Source organism: Cricetulus griseus, chromosome 6 (assembly GCF_003668045.3).
Source record: "Cricetulus griseus strain 17A/GY chromosome 6, alternate assembly CriGri-PICRH-1.0, whole genome shotgun sequence".
In the NCBI taxonomy this organism is placed as follows: domain Eukaryota; kingdom Metazoa; phylum Chordata; class Mammalia; order Rodentia; family Cricetidae; genus Cricetulus; species Cricetulus griseus.
This window is the reverse complement of record NC_048599.1, coordinates 115,589,865-115,609,305: the sequence shown is the minus strand read 5'-3', so window position 1 is coordinate 115,609,305 and position 19,441 is coordinate 115,589,865. Positions and strand designations below refer to the sequence as shown.

The following is a 19,441-nucleotide window of genomic DNA, read 5'->3' as shown; positions in this document are numbered from 1 at the left end:
TTGAATTCAATTCTTTTTTCCTCCCCTCAGTACTGGGAAATGAACCTATGACTTTGTGCATGCTGGGCAATTGCTTGCCCACTGAACTACATCCCAGCCCTGTATGTTTCTCATGAAGAAAGGTTTAGCTATGTGTCTCATAGTTTCTGAGATAATATTCCATTGGCTAACAAGACAGAGTAGCCCAGGTACAATAAAAATTTAAGGTGTGGCTCTCTCTTTTTCTAGGTAATAGCTCTGTATAGTTGTAAGTTTGGCTCTCTATCTGTTTTCTAAGGGTGCCAAATACAAACTTTGAGTGTTTTGGGTTTCTGTGAAGAAACTTTTTCATCTTGCTGAGACGTTTGATACCACTTGGTATTTCTAACCCAAATCCTTGGTGTATTGTCATTCTAGGCTTTAACTAAAACTAGTGCTAAGGATATATCTCAGTGGTAAAGTACTTGAATAACATCTGTGGGGCCCTAAGTTCAGTCTTTGTAACACACTAACACACACACACACACACACACACACACACACACACACACACACACACACACGAGGGGGGGGTGTCTTAAAGTCTGTTTCTCTTAAAGATGGGCATGTGTTTCTGTGTGTGTGTGTGTGTGTGTGTGTGTGTGTGTGTGTGTGTGTGTGTGTGTGTGTGTATAGCCTGGGACTGCAACAGTCTCTCTGGCAACATTGTTACTTATTCCCTGTGCCTGCCCAGTATTCTCTGCCTGAGTGAATGGCCCTTGTCGCCCCTGTAGTTGTTCTGGTTCCCTGTAACTCTCTGTGTGTTATGGAAGTCTTGACAGAATCCTTTAGGAATTCCTGTATAACATGTGCAGAACTCTAAAAACTCCTAGTAGAAGATTTACAAATGAAGCATGTTACTTCAATGTTAAATCCCCAGCAGCGCTGACTTAGACGGTATTCTACCATCTATCAGAGAGGCCACACACAACTGAAGTCTTACATTTAAATTCCAGACTTGAGAATTCAGAGCTGTCACAGATTTCTAGCACCTAGAGATGTACTGTCAAATGATGGATAAGAACTCCAACTGTTAGAAGCACCTGTGAAGAATGTCAGCATCCTTTCCCACAGGCTAGGAAACAGAACTTCGGCTAGAATCTGACATCAAGTTAAAGGCTCAGAATGCACTAGGATTCCGAAGTTCTCTCTTGCACCTCATATGCACCTTTAGACCGGCTCAACTAGGTCAACTTTATTGACTACACAATAAAGGTAGAGCATGGTACTGTGTGAATCTTACCCAGGAAAGGAAAGCTGCTAGTGTTACTCAGAAGGTTTGTTCAACAGACTTTTACTGAGCACCCACTGAGTACAAGGTACTACCCGAGGCACTGGGGAGACAACAGCACAAATGAGACAAAAGCCTGCCTCCTTGAAGTTAGAGATTTTAGTAGACAGACAGTAAGAGTTTCCCACAGTGTAGCATATAATAGGTCCCCAGGAAAGGAGGAAGAAATCCAAATGAAGACATTGAAATCCCTAGAGCTGTATTCTGAGCTCAGAGTGGACTCGGAATTAGCTGAAATGTTTGAAAGTGAAGCAGGATTTCTGAAATGTGTATTAGCACCATAAAAGTTAAATCTGAAAAAGGAAATCAAATGGTGATAGCCCAAACACAGAGAAATGTATGTTCTATGTCTTAGAGAAAAGAGGCTATCTGAGTGGTGTGCAAAGGACAGCATGAGCTAAGTACAGCATAAAAAAAGGTTGGGATGGAGAAGCTAATGAGTTGGTTTGGGTGATGGTGATTGTTATTTAAGTTCAAGGTAGCAAATAACACTGTAGAAAATAAAACAAGCTATAGGAGAGACAGGCTGATTAGAAGGAACAGTTATCAGGTTAGATTTGTATATGTTCCTCTGGGGAAAACTAAAGGGACAAAGAAACAGATAGGTAACATGTTAGTGCCTCTGTTACTTGTGGATCAATACTTTGTAAACCTCCTTTGACCAAAAGCAACACAAACTGTACCATCAACCCATCTTACCTTCCAAGTTTCATCACTGAGTCTATCATGAGTACTCTCGGGTTTTGCTTTAAACACTTGAGATCTATATCCCCGCCCCCTAATATTTGGCCATCATTCTTACCTCTGAATGTATTTGGAGGAAGTTGTGAGAGATGCATTTTCCAAAGATTTTGACATAATGTAATACATAAGTTAACTTGGGACTTGTAACCAGAACAAACAACATTTTGAAACTGAAGAAAGTATAATGATAAATTGAGTATGGGAACACATTCACATAGATAAAGTTAAAATAACTATACTATTAAAGTGAGCAGAGCCTTCTAGTAACCTGTGGATTATAAGATGCTATTGACAAAGTCTATACCTTTTATCAAGCAAGTGCTTCTGTGATGTCATTAAATTCAACTATAAACTTATTTTCTTACAGATGTGCCAAATACTGGTGTAAGCAAACCTAGAGTTTCTGACACTGTCCACCCCAACAACTATCTCATCAGGACAGAGCAGGAACAAGGGACACTCTACTCGCCAGAACAGACGTCTCTCCATGAAAGTGAGGGTCTGTTGTATTCTATTTTAAACATTAGATTTTCTTTTCACATTTTCACTTTGAAAGTGAGCCTCAGACATGTATATTGAGGATGTTCCCACTGTTTTATTCTTGCAGGATCGTTGGGAAACTCAAGAAGTTCTACACAAATGAATTCTTATTCTGACAGTGGGTACCAGGAAGCAGGGAGTTTCCACAACAACCAAACCGTGAACAAGGCAGATAGTAGACAGCACCCATTCACAGGACCAACAAGTAACCATGTGGTGAGGAATTCGAGAGCTGAAGGACAAACACTGGTTCAGGTAAGCCAGACATCTAGCTATACCCTCTTAGTTATGTAATGGTTAGAGGCATTGCTTACTAAGAGCAGAACTAACATATGTAATTGAAAGCATGAAAAACTGTACTTAGATTTTACTGCCTACTGTTTGCATTGCCATATTGAAGATATTTTGTGCATAAAGCCTGAAATTATGTTTGTTTGAATTCATTTCCTCTTACTAATCAATTTTTATAAGTTCCTAGATGAAGTAGAGCAATTCTTCTGCAAACAAGAAATTTGATACGAACAGTCCAGAGGAAGTGTCAGGATGGCATGGAATGACAGAGTTCCTGAGGGGCTCCTAATCCTTAGCAATATTAGCATGAAAATGTGCTATAGAAAGTCTCAGAGGACAAAAAACCATCCTCCACCTCCATGAGATGAGATCTAGTCTATTCTAAGCAAAAGTGTTCGCCTTCACTAAAGCTATTCACTGGAAGGGTGTTTCTCTTTCTGGATCCCCGTGCTTCTAGAGCCATTGTGTGGACCATTTGTGTGGAGGCATATCCACGCTGTTAAGTTTGGACTCAGTTGATAGGCAAAAATACAGTATTGCATACATATTTTTGAACATTCATTTGCTTCCCTATTGCTACTTAATTCACATCATGCCACCAGACTATGTAAGGATTAAGAGCTGTAGTAGCTAGCCAGTGAGGCTAACGCTCTGTCCAAGCACCATAGAAATCCTTTCATTGCTGAAAAAAGTCATAAAAGTTGGATGGTTACCGTGTTCCTCATAAGGCAGCCCCAGAAACACTGCAGGGCGCACCACAGAGGGTCAACTTTCCAGAGCTACAGGAAAGTGGTGGGATATAGTGATGGGCATTTTTGCTCATCAATTTAGGAAAAGTTGAGCGTGTGACTTTTAAGCTTAAAGAGAAATATTAGCCTTGTAGACAGCTATACAAGGCTGTGCTCCCAGCCTGCACAGTATCCATGCATGTCCTTGTTGACTGGTAGAGGTATGTGGTGATATTTGAGGCACTCTCCACTGAGCAGCTCTGAATGTCCATCTGCACTGGTGGGTCTCCACACCAGCTGCCATCTAGTCTTCTTTTGTGTAATAACCTTAGCTACAATTTTATCCTTAGTCATGATCATGCCATTTTAAAAAAGTAAAAGCTTGTATCAAGTTGATTTTGTCCCTAATGCTGAAAGACGGTATTCAAAGTAAGTCTCCCAGACTTAATTTGCATAGAGTCTGGACAGCACCCCTGTCTAACCATCTAAGCTGGATGTTACTCCATTTGTCAGTGCATTGCTGACACTTAGCACCCAACCACACATTCAACCTCTCCACCTGAACACTAACTTTGTAAGCCCTATCCTCTTGTCTTGTTTAGTTACCACATTCTCTCCTTCCCACATCCCCTTAGCACCACCACTACTGTCCCCAAAGTGTTGAAATTGAACCCACCTGAGCTGTTTCAGCAGACAGCTTGCTTGTGGTATATGAGGCTGCAGAAAGCCTCACACATCCCTGCTTCCTTTTTCACCATCACGACTACACATGGGTAGAGATAGATGGTAGCTGCACTCCAAAAATAACTAAGCAGGGCCTGTCGTCCAGAGCCTAAGGCTTGTTTTCATCCCTTGACCTGCCTGCCTTTTCCCTGTGCCCACCCCCCTCTGCCACTTCTCCAGTCTGTTCTTCATTGTTGCACAGCATCAAGAAAGGTACCTGATACCCTTTGTGTGAAGAGGCCTACAGATTCATAGCACACACTATTCCATGGCAGAAATGTTCATTTTCCTTTTGGTCTTTTCCAGCTAGCTAAGTCCAAGAAAGGCAACAAAAGCTTAGAGCTTCCTTCTACTGGGACAGATCCTGGGGTATCTCACTGGCATCTCTTTAAATCCACCAGCTAACATACAGCTAAGGGCTCATTTATCAGCCGAGGTCAAAAAAAAGTAGAGCTAAGGATTTGGCTAGGACATATGCCTGGCCAGGCTTCTCCTTGAACTAAATTATTAGGGAAGAGCTAGACCCAGGCACTATCCAAATATTCATGTATTAGACACTGGAAAAAAACACATCCCACGAGTTAACAGAGCCAACCCATAAAGGCCAGGTGTCCATAAATACTCCTCAGCTACATTTAATCTGAGAGATGAAATAAATACATTTTTTGTTTTCTACAAAATGCATTGCCTTGGCCACAGTTTGACTTCCAGTGAATGATGCAAGCACATGGCCCCAGGGTCCTTCGTGTTCACAAGTCATTTGTAGCACTTGGAGTTAAAGTATTTCATATGTCGGAAAATGCAGAGAGGCAACAAGTGAAAAACATAAATACCAAAAAAGGGCTATTAAATGTCTTCAGAATTCTTCTACTGACTAGTTTAATGTTCAAATTACATCTCCAAAGAAAGCAGAAGCAAAAGCTAAGATCTTACTCTAACCCTCAATGCAGAGCCGAAGCTCTGGTGCTTGAGATGAGAGTCACATTCTATGTGAGCTATGTGCGTTTTTTATTTCTGTGATGACAATGGACACAAAACCCTGGATAAACCCGTTCTCTTTTCTCCCCCTCTCATCAGCCATCAGTAGCCAATCGGGCCATGCGAAGAGTTAGTTCAGTTCCATCTAGAGCACAGTCTCCTTCTTATGTCACCAGCACAGGCGTGTCTCCTTCAAGGGGGTCACTGAGAACTTCTCTGGGTAGTGGATTTGGCTCTCCGTCAGTGACCGACTCCCGACCTCTGAACCCTAGTGCTTATTCCTCCACCACGCTCCCTGCTCAGCGGGCCGCCTCTCCATACTCACAGAGACCCGCCTCCCCAACAGCTGTGCGCCGGGTGGGGTCTGTCACCTCTCGACAGACCTCCAATCCTAACGGACCAGCCCCTCAGTACCAGACCACCACCAGGGTGGGGTCCCCACTGACCCTGACAGATGCCCAGACTCGAGTAGCTTCCCCATCCCAAGGCCAAGTGGGGTCGTCCTCCCCCAAACGCTCGGGGATGACCGCCGTACCACAGCATCTGGGACCTTCATTGCAAAGGACTGTTCATGACATGGACCAATTCGGGCAGCAGCAGTATGACATATATGAGAGGATGGTTCCACCACGGCCAGACAGCCTGACAGGTGAGGATGGGTGACAGCATTGCACAGAGCCCAGGGTGTGAGTCCTCCCATGCTCACCCAGACATGATCGTCACTGGGGAAAGGTAGTTTTATTTGAAAAGTTATTATAAATTTAAGGTTAATTTATTTTTCAAGCTTTAATTCTTTTTTGTATGAAATTGTGTAATATATCAGAACTCCTTTGTAAGGCATCTAATTTTTCCCCTCAAAATATTATGGTATATAAAGTGTGATTGTATATATGTGTGTGTTTGTATGTGCACGCATGCACTGAGTTTTAAAAGAACTGACTGGATCCCTAAACTCTTTATTAGTATTATACTCTAATGAAGGGTTGGTTTTGAACATCTAGGATTACCTGCATGCACCCTCATGATATATTGATATATCATGATATGGTGATGTATTAAAAGGTGGGATCAGAATACCTGTTTGAATTTTTCATGAGGAATGCTATAGTTGTGTGTACTAGAATATGAACCTCATACCCTACTGTCTTGATTTGGGCACCCTGATGGGAAATGCACAAAGCCCTTACGAATTTCTTTTAAATGCCATTTGGGTTAAATTAGAAAGACACGGGGTTCCTGGCATTATATCTATCCCCTTTAGGGGATTTTCATAAAGATTTTCTATATTCCATAATGATTTTTGTTATTTTTGGAAAGAGAAATTTTTCTTTGAAAAACCTATGTTTAGGACTGGGGGTGGTGGGTGGTGGTAGTGATTGCCTAGTCATGTGCAAAGTCCTGAGTTTGATCATAGGTGTTGCCAGAAAGATTTTTTAAATGCAAATTATATACAGAGTGGTAAAATTTAAAATGATACAGGAAAGGTTGAGATGAAGAGCAGAAGTCTCTAGGTCCTTCTCTGCCCCCACCAAGTCACATATACTGGCTCAGTCTGAATGTGTGTGGCCGAGAAAAGAATGTATTGTAGGGGGAATATTCTGTCATATGTCTTCTGTGTCTGAGGGCTCACACTCTTTCTAAGAGAAGCACAACACTCCTTTTATATATGTGATATGGTTTATTTAACTGCTTCCACATTGTCTGTTATCTTTAGCTACCAGAGATACATTCTTTCATGTAAATAAGTACAGAATTGATCTATTGGTCAAAGCTGAATTGCTCTATCAGAATAGGTGCATACTTTTACCTTAAAAGAGTCTGTCAGGTTGGCCTCCAAGAAAGCATCATGCATTTGTATTTTTTGACCTGTAATTTGAGTTTGCCTTATACTGTCACTCTTACCTCAAATGGGCCAATCTGGTGGGTAAGACACTGTAACTGGGGCCATTACTAGGTTATGAGTAAGTTTATGTTTATTGTCCATTTTATCATGAAAACACAGTCTTGGGTCTTCTGTAATTTTTATAATGTATAAGAAGTTTTACACTTGAGATAAGTTACATTGTTTCTCCATTGTATTTCTTGCTATTTTGCTTTGGGGGCCTTTTATTAAATTTTTAAAATATTTTTGAGGATAAAATTAATATATTTTACCATGTGGCCTCTAGAAAATGTGAAACCTTTTTAAGCTTTTTCTCATTTAACACATTCTCATGAGGCATTTGTGGTGAAACTGGATTGAACTCAGAGAAATTCCTAGTTGTAAAATGACCTGTTTTATCATTCTGCCATCAGAGAGATATGGTTGACTTAAGGGTTTTCTGCAGACCTCTGAAAAGCATGCAACCAAGTCATGTTGGAAGCAGTTATGAAGTGCCCCACCCCCACCCCAAAACCCCAGTGGATGAGTGACTCTGAGGACTTGTGCTCATCTGTGTTTGTGTAGAAGAGCCATGAAGAATTTCCAGCTTATGAAAAGTGGTGTCTCTCTCTCCCTCCCTCTCCCTCTCCCCCTCCTCTCTGTCTCTCTCTCTCTCTCTGTCTCTCTCTCTGTCTCTCTCTCTCTCTCTCTCTCTCTCTCTCTCTCTCTCTCTCTCTCTGGGGGGGATACATAAAACACATATGTAAGAATCAGCCTTTCATTGCTGAGTTTGATGGAAATACCTATAGACTTTTGAGTGAAACAAAGGGTTCTCAGGAAGATTTTGTTTCCTGTCTACCTGACCCTATGGATTCATTTGGTGATTGTAAATTTTTTGTTGTTGTTTTGCTTTGGATACATAGCACTTGTTAACCTGGAACTCACCATGTAGACCAGGCTGACCTCAAACTCAGAGATCCACCTGCCTCTGCCTCCCAAATGCTAGGATTAAAGGCTTGTGCCACCATGTCTAGCTGTGAATGTAAGTTAATTGATGTCATAATATGTATAAAAACGTATTTCCTACCACAGAAAAAATATATATGGCCAAAACACTCATTCTGGTATAATTATGTAATGTCTGGAGAATTTTGAAAAAAAGAGTCAATGCTTGAAAGATAAATTTTGTTTATTTTAAATGTTTTAAATACAAATTTTTGAGTCACATGGAATCATCATTTCAATAAGTAAACATAAAGATGTTTGTGAGATTGCAAATAGAAACTTTTGATTTTGAGTAAAAGATACTATAGAGTATCTACTCTTTCTATCATTGGTCCTTGAAGCACCATTGTAGGGCATATACACTTATCTTTGGGCTCTTAGCTTTGCAGTGACACCACTTGGCTAGATGATAGCCCAGCTAAAATACTGTTTGAACCTGTGCACTTTATTTTAGTAGGTGGGGGACCCAGTATCACTCACAGTTGTTCATTTTGCCTCTTTCCATGCTATGTTGTAGGTACCTACTAGGATAGGCAGCAATCACTGTAGAGCTTTGTGTGTTTATAAACTCTTATAACAGTCCTCACTGAGCAGCATGTATTCAGGCTCATTTGGGGTATGTGTGTGTCTGTATATATATTCTCATTGTCGTGTGATCGGATTCACTTCTCTTACCATGCAGAAACTATAGAGATCGAATCCTGCATGGTAAGGATTCAATGAGAATCCATTGAATCTCAATGGCCCACTCCACTTTCTTCTTCTTGTGATTTGATTAACTGAGCTAATGAGGTGGGAATGATCTTTTTTATAAAGCATATACATACTGACTTCGTTCGCTTATAATTGGAAGGTAATCTTAGTTAATATTCCTAATGAAGTGATAGGTTTTACTTACTAATAGTGACGTATCACAAACATGTGATCAGCATAATATGAAATACACTGATTTAATTTACAAAAACAAAATATGTATGTCTGAAATCCCCTTTCTGTCATGAGCCCCATCTGTAAACATTACAATCTGAATCAAAATATTTTAAATCATATAATGTTAAATAGTACCTTTACATTTTCCTTTATACTAGAAATATGGTCAATGAGACTGCTGAGTTCCTGTAACAAGAAGTTTGGTCTTTATTTTGTTTTTTAAGAAAGGAAAACATAGCGATCACAAATAGTAAAACAGTATTTCATAATGTTACTCGTTTGCTAATAGTATTCAGATTTTAGTGCTGTTAACTTTGCAGTATTTCTCCCATACAAACCATATGTGAATTAATAGATTTCAAACAGTTCTTACACATCAGCTTTTACTGATAGGCATGTTATGTAGTGTCTCAGGCTTTGGGATATAGCGGTGTGAGATGGAACATGTCTGCAGGCAGCAGAAGAGTGGTCACACTGCTGCTAGCACACTGTGGCTCCCTTCATGCAGGGTACAGCAAGAGATGTGTGCCGGCCTATGTTGTTTCTGTACAAACAAAGCTGATGATGTCAGCATGTGCTATAGTCGCATGGAAACACTGACAGATAGTCCATCACTGATCACAATGTCATTATGCAGTACCTGACACTGAGATCTTCATATGGGGGCATTCTCTATTTGGTCACTGTCATAAAGTAATCCACAGTTGGAGAGTGGGTTTTAGCAAATCAAACCATAAACTTTTATTAGGATATTAATTTCTCTCTTGCTACCAAGAAAGTTGTTTTGTTTTGTTTTTTTAAAAAACAACAACAACAAAGAAAAACACACACCTTGCCCAGAGTCCCTTTCACACCAGGTCCTTCTCCCTGTAGAACAGCAGCTCTCAACATGAGGGTCCCTTTGGGGGAGTCACATATCAGGTAGTTACATTACAAATCATAACAGTAGCAAAGTTACAGTTATGAAGTAGTAACAAAATAGTTTCATAGTTGGGGTCACTACAACATGAGGAACTGTATTAAAGGGTAACAGCATTAGGAAGGTTGAGAATCACTATTGTTAAACTCCAGTAGTTTTCATCTTCAGACCTAACACTTGTCCTGTTGGTTGAGACTTGAATTGGGGTTTATGATTTTTTTTTTTAATTTCATGTGCATTGGTGTTTTTCCTGCATGTATGTATGTCTGAGGGTGTCAGACCCCCTGAAACCAGAGTTAAGGACAGTTGTGAGCTGTCGTGTGGGTGCAGGGAATTAAAACTGGGTCCTCTGGAAGAGCTCTTAACCACTGAGCCATCTCTCTAGCCTGGGGTATATGATTTAACCTCTGCTGTGATTTTTCTCAGTTTTGATGATGCCATGTTCCTACCTCTAGGCTTACGGAGTTCCTATGCCAGCCAGCACAGTCAGCTTGGGCAAGAGCTTCGTTCAGCTGTGTCTCCTGACTTGCATATTACTCCTATTTATGAAGGGAGGACCTACTACAGTCCAGTGTACCGCAGCCCAAACCATGGAACTGTGGAACTGCAAGGATCGCAGACGGCATTGTACCGCACAGGCTCAGGTGGGCCCTGCTCAGCTGCCTTCCTGATTTCCCTGGCCCAACAAAAGAGGGATTTTACTGAGGTTGGGTTCTCCATTAGAAGGAAATTGTGTTGCCCGTTTAGTTGTCAGATAAGCGGCTGTGACAGCAAATCAATGAACAGTAAAACAGAAGTTCATTTAGCAAATACTTAGGTGTAATATATTTTTACCACAGTGTACACTAATCAATGAAGGTAGTGATTGTGCTGTTAATTTAGGGATAAATTTGGAAGCTGTAAATATGATTCCCTTGGGTTAGACACATATCAGATAGAGAAAGGCAACTGTATTTCTTTGTGATGTTTGTTGCCTGAACCAGGTGTCAAAATGATCCAGATGAATGACTTGATGGCTGATTTTGCTGGCCTGGAGGTGAAGTTGATTTGGCTTCACTGTATTTTCCAGTGTTGGTTTCCTCAGAATACTCACTTCTATGTTGTGACAGAGACACCCACTATGAGAGACTCAAACCCAACAGAATGCAGTCAGAACCTGTATAGACAGCTTACTGAGCCTCACAGCCATGTACCACAATGCTTATCTATGTCTTACACCTCAGGGTCTGCTAAACCAGAAGCTACCGTCCTTATGGTGTGCACTGTCAGAAGGTGCCATTGGACTGCTTTTGCAAAGTCTCAAAGGCAGCTTGTAGTAAAAGCCCCAAATCTTACAGACTCATAATATGTGCACGTAAGTCCAGATAGCAGTGATGATCCCTCACAGTCTCACAGCAGGGAAACCCCTCCCATATCATTAGGAAAGGAAAGGCACTGTTTCACCGAAATGGAAAGTTCGACCTACTGAAGAGTTTTCCTTCTGATAGCTAGCGTTAGTGAAGAAATTGTCATTTGTTCTTAGGCTCTGTAAGCAGGGATTCTATGAGAGGACTGAGAAAAGGGAAATAGCCATCTGGTTGCAGAAAGACTTTCGGGTACAGCAATGGGAGGACACCTGTTTTGATAATTAGGGGAGAAGTGTCCAGGGCAGCACACAGTCGATGTGTGCATAAATAACATCATGGAAGAATTTCTGGGAGAAGCTGTAGAAATAAAATCGACTTGTCATGTGACATAAATTTTATTTTCTAGTCTTACCAAGAATCGTAGGTATAGAAGTAGGATATTTAAAAACTTGTAAAAAATCTTGTTTTTAATCACTAAATTAAAAATAAACATGATGCCATTCATTTCTGAGATGAATTTCATGTACTTTTACTGAAGTTTTAAGTTCCTAAATCTTAATATAAGCCTATAAGCAGACTCCTAGTTCCACTGTCTCTTTTCTTGGTACCTCTTTTAGTGCCAGTAAGCTAGGTTTATGAATCTAAAAATAAACAGTCGATGTAATTGCCAAATGTTTAAATGTTTTAAAAGTAAAAAGCATTCTCTGTTTGAAAAGTGCAACTCTGTGGAGAACATATTTATCATTCTCAAAATGCTGATTTTGTAGTAGGTATTGGAAATCTACAAAGGACATCCAGCCAACGAAGCACCCTTACATACCAAAGAAACAATTATGCTCTGAACACAGCAGCTACCTATGCGGAGCCCTACAGGCCAATACAGTACCGAGTCCAAGAGTGCAATTACAACAGGCTGCAGCACACAGGGCCAGCTGATGATGGTGCCACGAGATCCCCATCAATAGACAGCATTCAGAAGGACCCCAGGCAAGTACCAGGGGGACTCTGCAGAATGCTCCATATCACACCAATGGTGTCCACTGCTATGTCTTTTTAATCTATCAAGTCTGGTGATATCAGCAACTCCTTATCTCTGTTACGTCCACCTGTGTAACTCATTGAGGGTGACTGTGTCTTAAAGCTGGGTTGCCACTTTCCATGCTTTATTTGACTTAAAGAGCACACAGGTGTATTGGAATATATGAAGCATTCATCATATAGGTACTTTACTCAGGTAGCTATGTGGAAGGCCCTGACAAAAGACTGTGAAGGGTCATCCCCCTCCCCGCTTTGCCTACCTGATTTAGAAAGTTCATATAGTAATTCTGAATTAGATAAGATGTATACATCTCCAGTTGTATTAGCCAGTGCTAGGTAGACCTTATATTAATGAGGTCCCTTGCAAAGCTTTGTGCCATTTAGGAGAACATAGCATATAAGAAATTGGCATCTCACGGGCAAAACACATTGACAGATAATAGGCATGTATTCTTGTTTTATCTTGTTTGGCCACATATATATGACATTTTCCAAGGTAAATATGAGCCACTTGGTACTTGATTGAGTCTGAAAAATTGGCCTCCTCTTTAGTGAAATCCATTTAAAATATTCAGAAAGTATGTTTCAAAACTAGAGAATTCTCATTTCTGAAAGAATAGAATCATTACTAAGTTTTAAGCAACTTTGGTATTATTTTAAGCCGTATATTATTAGCAAGATTTCATTCACTCTTCTTCGCCCACAGTTGTTTCACTGGGAAGTTGTTATAATTATCTATTTGGATTTAACAACCCACCAGCTTATTCTAATGATTATGAACTAAAATTAGTGAGGTCACTAAATAGAATAAGTAGGTGCTTTAGGTGGATGGGAAGCCGCTGATGCATTGAAGCCATTTTATGAATTTGCTTTTATGCCTAAAATTCTTTGGGGCTTAGGCATACAATTTGTTTTTGTAGTCTTAGTTTGCTACTTGGTGCTATCATGATTTTTCAAAAAGAACTATATAATTGCCAGAAATATTCTTATTTCATTTTCTAAAGTCTTCAGAATGACAAAATTCTATGGTCTCCAACACATGCAAAATTTCCCAAAGGTATTCTGAATTCAAGGTGATTTGATACCCTAGCTGGACCTGCAAGATAATAATAGCTGCCTATAAGAGCAACGAAGTGTGATTAGAGTTTCAAGTTGAAGATGTACCCCTGAAGACTTCAGCTTTGACCTCTAATATAAATTGATTCACTATAAACAAGAATTTCATGTATGGTAATGTACTTTTGCTATTCATGCTATGGTAATTTCATAGTCTAATGCATAAACTATTACAGCGAGCTTTGATTATGTGCGACTTCACCGATAATGGCATTCATAAGATGAGCAGACAGACGGTCATCCTACAGTAACAGGCACATTTACTATAGCTGACCCTGATCCAGATGAATGAAGACTGCATATCCATATGAGAATCACAACAACTGCTAGTACTCAGTTGTGAAAATAACAACTTTCACGGTTCTATTCACCTCAAACTCTCCTCTTACTACATAATTAGCTGGTAAATTCTCTGTGAGGCTGGAAGTTACTGATGTTTACCATATAAAAGGAAATCTGAAAGAACTTTGCTTTTTAGGTTTGGTTTTCTGTTTTGTTTTATGGTTTTGCTTGGTTGTTTGGTCTTCTGAGGCAGGCTCTTGCTGTAAAGCTCAGGCTGGCTACCTGATCTTCCTACCTCCGTTTTACCGCGTCATGCCAGGATTACAGATGCCCACCACCAGGCCCAGCTGTAGCTTAAAAAGATTTGGCAACTAAAGTTAACTAACTATAACTATATAGAAATGTTTTTTTTTGTTTTGTTTTATTTTGCTTTGTTTTTGTTTTTCTGCACAGACCAATGTGGGAACATCTCTTATAGAAGGTGACAGAAGGCATGCTCCTTCAGTGCAGGCTATGCTTGGCAGCTGGCCCTTTGTCTACCCCTGACCTTATGTCACTGTCATGTGCATTTGAACAACTACAATACACAGTATTATTATTACTGAAAATGGTCACTTTGAAAGAAATGAAAACAAATAAAAGCAGATATTTTAAGTCTCTGTCTGTCTCACATCCATCAGCTTGAAGAATTTGGTTTGATTTCTTTCAGCCTCGGTTTATCGTCAATGTTTTTGTCTCACATTTCAGGGTATTCAAGATTTACAAGTGTGATTTTTTTTCTTTCAGTACTTTAAAAGGTGTTATTCATTATCTTCAGACATCTGTTGTTTTTTGGTGAGAAATAAGAAATTATTTGTATTTTTCTCATTGTGTAATATACTTCCTCTCAGCCTCCTTTGTTGCTCTCCTCTGCTTCCATCATTTTACTGTGATGAGCTAAAGTGTGGGTCTCTGCATTTGATGTGATTGGGGCTCACTGAAATTCTTTGAATGTAGATTGATGGTTTTGCCAAAATTAGAAAAAAAAAATCAGCTTTTAGTTCTTTAAATTCTTGTCTGCACTAAACTCCCTCTTCTGGGATTCTAGTTACAAGCAGTACAGTCACATTGTGATCATGAGTGTTAGTAAGCTCCCTCAGTCACATAGCTTCTCGTGGTCTGTCTTCAAACATAGCCTGCTGTTAACTGTAGCCTGATATCTGTCTGGCCTATGCATTGATTGGTGTTTTGTTTTTAATTTCAAATACATGAACTTTTTTTTTTTTTTAATCAACCTGGTTCTTTTTCTGTGGTTCCCATTTCTCTGTTAAGAGTCCCCTCTACTTGCTCATTATATTATCATCTTTTTGTTTGTTTGTTTGTTTGTTTGGTGTGGTCTGGCTTTTGTGACAGGGTCTCACTGAAAAGCCCAGGGTCAGGGCTGCCTCTGGTCCTCTTTCTACTGTTGCTTTTTACCACATCATCTCCAGTGACTTTTGATTATCTGCTGGCTGTTGTGAACAAGGGATCCCGGATTAGATGATAACGCTACAGCACTAAGTTTCTTGCTGCAGATAACTAAGTTACCAGCAGATGCTTTTGACACCACCAACACTCATTTTGCTCTTTGAAAAGTCTGTTTCAGATGTGTTTCAGCCCTAGAATATCAACCTTATTCTGTGGCATGGTCCTAGCTGCTCAAATATGGCCTCTGTGGGCTTATGACTTAAATTCTGAGGTACTCACATTTGTACTCCAACAAGTCTGGAGTCCAGTATCACCTATTATGCATTCATCTCTGTCTTACAATACTCACTGCACCGACCAGTACTGTTTGGGTGCCCTGTGCTTGCACTGCCTTTACCTCACTAGTACCCTGTCTATTTAGCACTTGCAAATTCCAGTCCACCATTACTGTCAGTCCTCATCCCTACTCTCAACCCAGTGCAACAAACTCATCCTATACTCTTTTAGCCTCAACCTTCTGTATTGTGGTGCAGAAAATGCCCCTAAGCAGAAAGCCAGGTAGACGTGGGATTTCTTGGGTATTTGCCTCCTCTCAAGGATTTCATTCTTAGGTTACCCATCCAGGGCTTATAAACAGTTCCCTCACACATTTACCTCACTTTTCTTTATTAGTTTATGGAACATCAAAATACAGAACCATAACTAAAAAGAAAAGTCTAGGCTTAGGTTGTAGTTAAGCAAATTGTTGCAGTGATGCCATGCAGTTAACATGATAACTGTTAGCACTTTTCACAGTGTAAATTTCTGCTGAGCTTAAGTCAAGGGTGATGTTGATACCAACCATTGCCCTGCTCCTACTGGAAGCGCTCTTATTTTTACAATAAATTGTGAGTTATCAGAAAGGAGGATTAGGCCACACTCCTGGCACTCTGTCAGTTACAACACAGCCTTACACAGTAGACTTTACATGGTTAATCAGAAATGTACAAAAAGGAGACTATTAGAAAAATGTCCCTTCTTGGAAGACCTTGTTTTTCAGAGGTGAATGTTAATGACTTTGCAAACCACACTTAGTCGTTAGAGCCATTCTCATAAGCAGGTAGAGAACAGTTTTATTCTTCTCACTTTACAGATGAGGGAACTGTACTATAAATAATCAGCTGATTTCCAAAATAACAGTGATTGGAAACCCTAAAGTTTCAGCCAAAGCATATGTGTGGGTGTGCGCAGGGCTGAAGGTCGACGTTGAGAATCCTCTTCAGAGACTCTTTGAACTTACTTGCTCAGGGAGGCAGGTTTTCATATCAGTGATGTGTCTGCTAGCCGGCTGGCTGTGGGATCCCATCTGCACCTTCTGAGGCTGGAGTCCAAGCAGAATGGTATAGCTACCTACCCAGCATTGTGGGTTCTGGAGAATTTTTAGGTCATCTCGCTGCCAGACAAAGACTGAATCCAGGAAAGGTGGTATTTGAAGCAGAGAGAAAGTCTAAGAGTCTTGAACTGGTTTAGGAAAGAGAAAGGACAGATAGCTGAGCCCACTGGCAGATTGGGTGGGGAATGTGGGAAAGACTTAAGTCACAGGCATCTCTGTTTTGAGCAATTATGTAGATAGCCTTACCACCAGTCCTTTCTGATTCCAGCACATTCTCGAATTGTTATCTCCCCTGTAAACATGGTCAAGCTGCATTTCCCTGCTTCATAGTTTGCATTTACTTTCTGTTTCCTGTAGGGAAGAACACATAGACTGTTGGTTTCCTAACCTCCACTGACTAACTCCAATTCCTTGTCTGTATCCCATGGTATTTAGTAGTATTTGCCTCAGGGGAGCAATAAAGGCAAATGGCAGGGCCTGATGCAGGTAAACTGGATAAATGCTAACTTGTGCCATTGCTATGAAGGACAGCATTGTGAGCTTGGCACACAGGGCCCTGTGTCTAAAGGCCATGTCTTAATGGGCATTTGTGTCTTTAGCAGCCTTGGTGATTCCTATAACTCAATAGGGATACACCAAATATTTGTTTGCATAGGGGGGTATATGTACAGATGCCCTTTGAAGAGGACTGAAAAATTAATGCCTGGAGCTTTCCCAATCCAAGTGACACTGGGATCTATAAACTAGCAGGTAGGGAAGCAGAGGCAGGAGGACTGCTGTGAGTTTAAGGCCAGCTTGAGCTAGAGTGTAAGACCCTGTCTCAAGAAATAAAACAACAACAAAAAAAAATTTTAAAATTGGTTTTAAAATATTCCCATTGTTCTAGAAAGTTTTTTCTTATACTTTCTAGTTAACTGCAACCTCACCCCTTGCTCTGTAGACAGTTACTTCTACAATTGGTACCCTGTTGGTACCAATTGGCTTTGCTGGCTCATTTCAGTGGCATCTTGCATCATATACTGTGGTAGCCAATACACTACTGAGCATACCAGTCAACTCCTTTTCATTGGCAAGTATTACTCCATTACACAACTACATCACAGGTAATTTAGGCCCCTTTGATGGACAACTGGGATGCATCCAAATAGGCTACCACAAATGATGTGTATCAGAATCCATGTACAAAAAAAAAAAAAAAAAACGAACCTCACCAATAGAAGTCTCAATTTGTTGTAAGTGATTTTTAATATCTTAGTGGGAATTCATCATTCCCTTTTTTATGTGATTTTTTTTTAATGATGTGCATTGGTGTTATGTCTGCATGTATGTCTATGTAAGGGCATCAGATCCCCTGGAACTGGAGTTACAGACAGTTGTGAGCTGCCATGTGGGTGCTGGGAATTTAACACAGGTCCTTTATAAGAGCAGTTGGTGCTCTTAACCACTGAGCCATCTCTCCAGCCAGAGTTCATGTAAAATAGACATGTTACAAAGATTCCAAACAATAGGCAAGTCAGATGACATCAGAATATTTTGACAGTAAGATGCTACCTGAAAATAAAGTATAAAAGAACCTATAGTAAGTGATATGCTCATTACATCATTATAGAACAACAACAAAAATTGTATTTTCTGGTGGAGGTGCACAGGTGTTGTTCTGCTAATCACTGGCTGTGTAAGCAGCTCCCTGGACTCTCATATGTACACATCATATGGTGTTGGGGGTAACAAAGCCATCACACCCAGGATAGTATCTGGCCCAGAACTCATGTTGCTGATTCTTGACATACTAAAGACTGCTTAATAATAATATACTTTCTTAAAAATATAAAGGCCAGGGGTGTCAGAAATGCTTTTCCCTGAACAGAACACTCCTGACAAGTTACTTTTTCTTTTTTTGAACTCCTGTGTGTTTCTGTCTCATAATCAAAAGCAGCTATGAATATTTAAGTTTCTGAACAATCACTGTGACTTCCCACCTTATCTGTGATTAGCAGCTGGTTACAGATCTGTCCTTTCCCATCAGGCCTTTCTTTCCTTGGGCATGACATCTCACTTAGCTAAATTGCATGAGTTTACCTGTGCGATGCATCTGCTGCATTCTCAGATGGGTAGAAAGGCATAAGATTAAAGTGCAGAGGAGAAACACTGAAATGGAAAACCTGTCCATATTGAAAATTCCCTTCGGTCCCCTGACTCTGTGTCTGTGTGCCATGATTTCTTTGGGATCTTAAGCATTTGGGCCTCTGTATACATGATTGGGAGAAATCATTTCCAAATAAATATGTTAGGATTTTTGTAACTTCTAATTCTGCCTCTGCCAAACTTTTCCCTTCTATCAGAAATGTATTGTGCCTCTTGGAGCTTCCTTTCTGAAGCCATATCTCTTCCATGTAGGGAGTTTGCCTGGCGTGATCCTGAGCTGCCTGAAGTTATTCACATGCTGCAACACCAGTTCCCATCCGTCCAGGCAAATGCCGCAGCCTACCTACAACACTTGTGCTTCGGTGACAACAAAGTGAAGATGGAGGTACTAGACCCAGAGCCTACTGTGATGTGGGCACACTGTGACTTCCACTTAGCAGCTGCTTGCTTTCTATTTAAAAATAACTGGGGACTTGGGGGCCTGGAAAGATGGTTCAGTGGGTAACAGCACTACCTGCTCATCCAGAGGACCCAGGTTTGTTTCTGAACATCCACATGGCAGCTCACAGCCATATGTAATACCATTTAGCAAAAACCCAATGCCCTCTTCAGGCTTTTATGAGTACTGCACACACATGTTGCACATACATCCATGCAGGCAAAACACC

At 40.4% G+C, this 19,441-nt stretch overlaps 1 protein-coding gene across 18 annotated transcripts in view; it reads left to right on the top strand.

Annotated features, from left to right (window-relative positions):
* Pkp4 (plakophilin 4) overlaps nucleotides 1–19,441 on the top strand; it is a 215,106-nt gene that overhangs the window by 161,109 nt on the left and 34,556 nt on the right. For 10 of the 18 annotated variants that reach the window (XM_035446068.1, XM_027420384.2, XM_027420383.2 and 7 more), the window contains 6 exons: nucleotides 2,421–2,552; nucleotides 2,661–2,848; nucleotides 5,413–5,962; nucleotides 10,484–10,672; nucleotides 12,142–12,361; nucleotides 19,026–19,158. In XM_035446068.1, the coding sequence (XP_035301959.1) occupies nucleotides 2,421–2,552; nucleotides 2,661–2,848; nucleotides 5,413–5,962; nucleotides 10,484–10,672; nucleotides 12,142–12,361; nucleotides 19,026–19,158 (1,412 nt within the window). The remainder of the gene's footprint in view (nucleotides 1–2,420; nucleotides 2,553–2,660; nucleotides 2,849–5,412; nucleotides 5,963–10,483; nucleotides 10,673–12,141; nucleotides 12,362–19,025; nucleotides 19,159–19,441) is intronic. The other 8 variants (XM_035446069.1, XM_027420382.2, XM_027420391.2 and 5 more) reach the window with 3 other exon arrangements.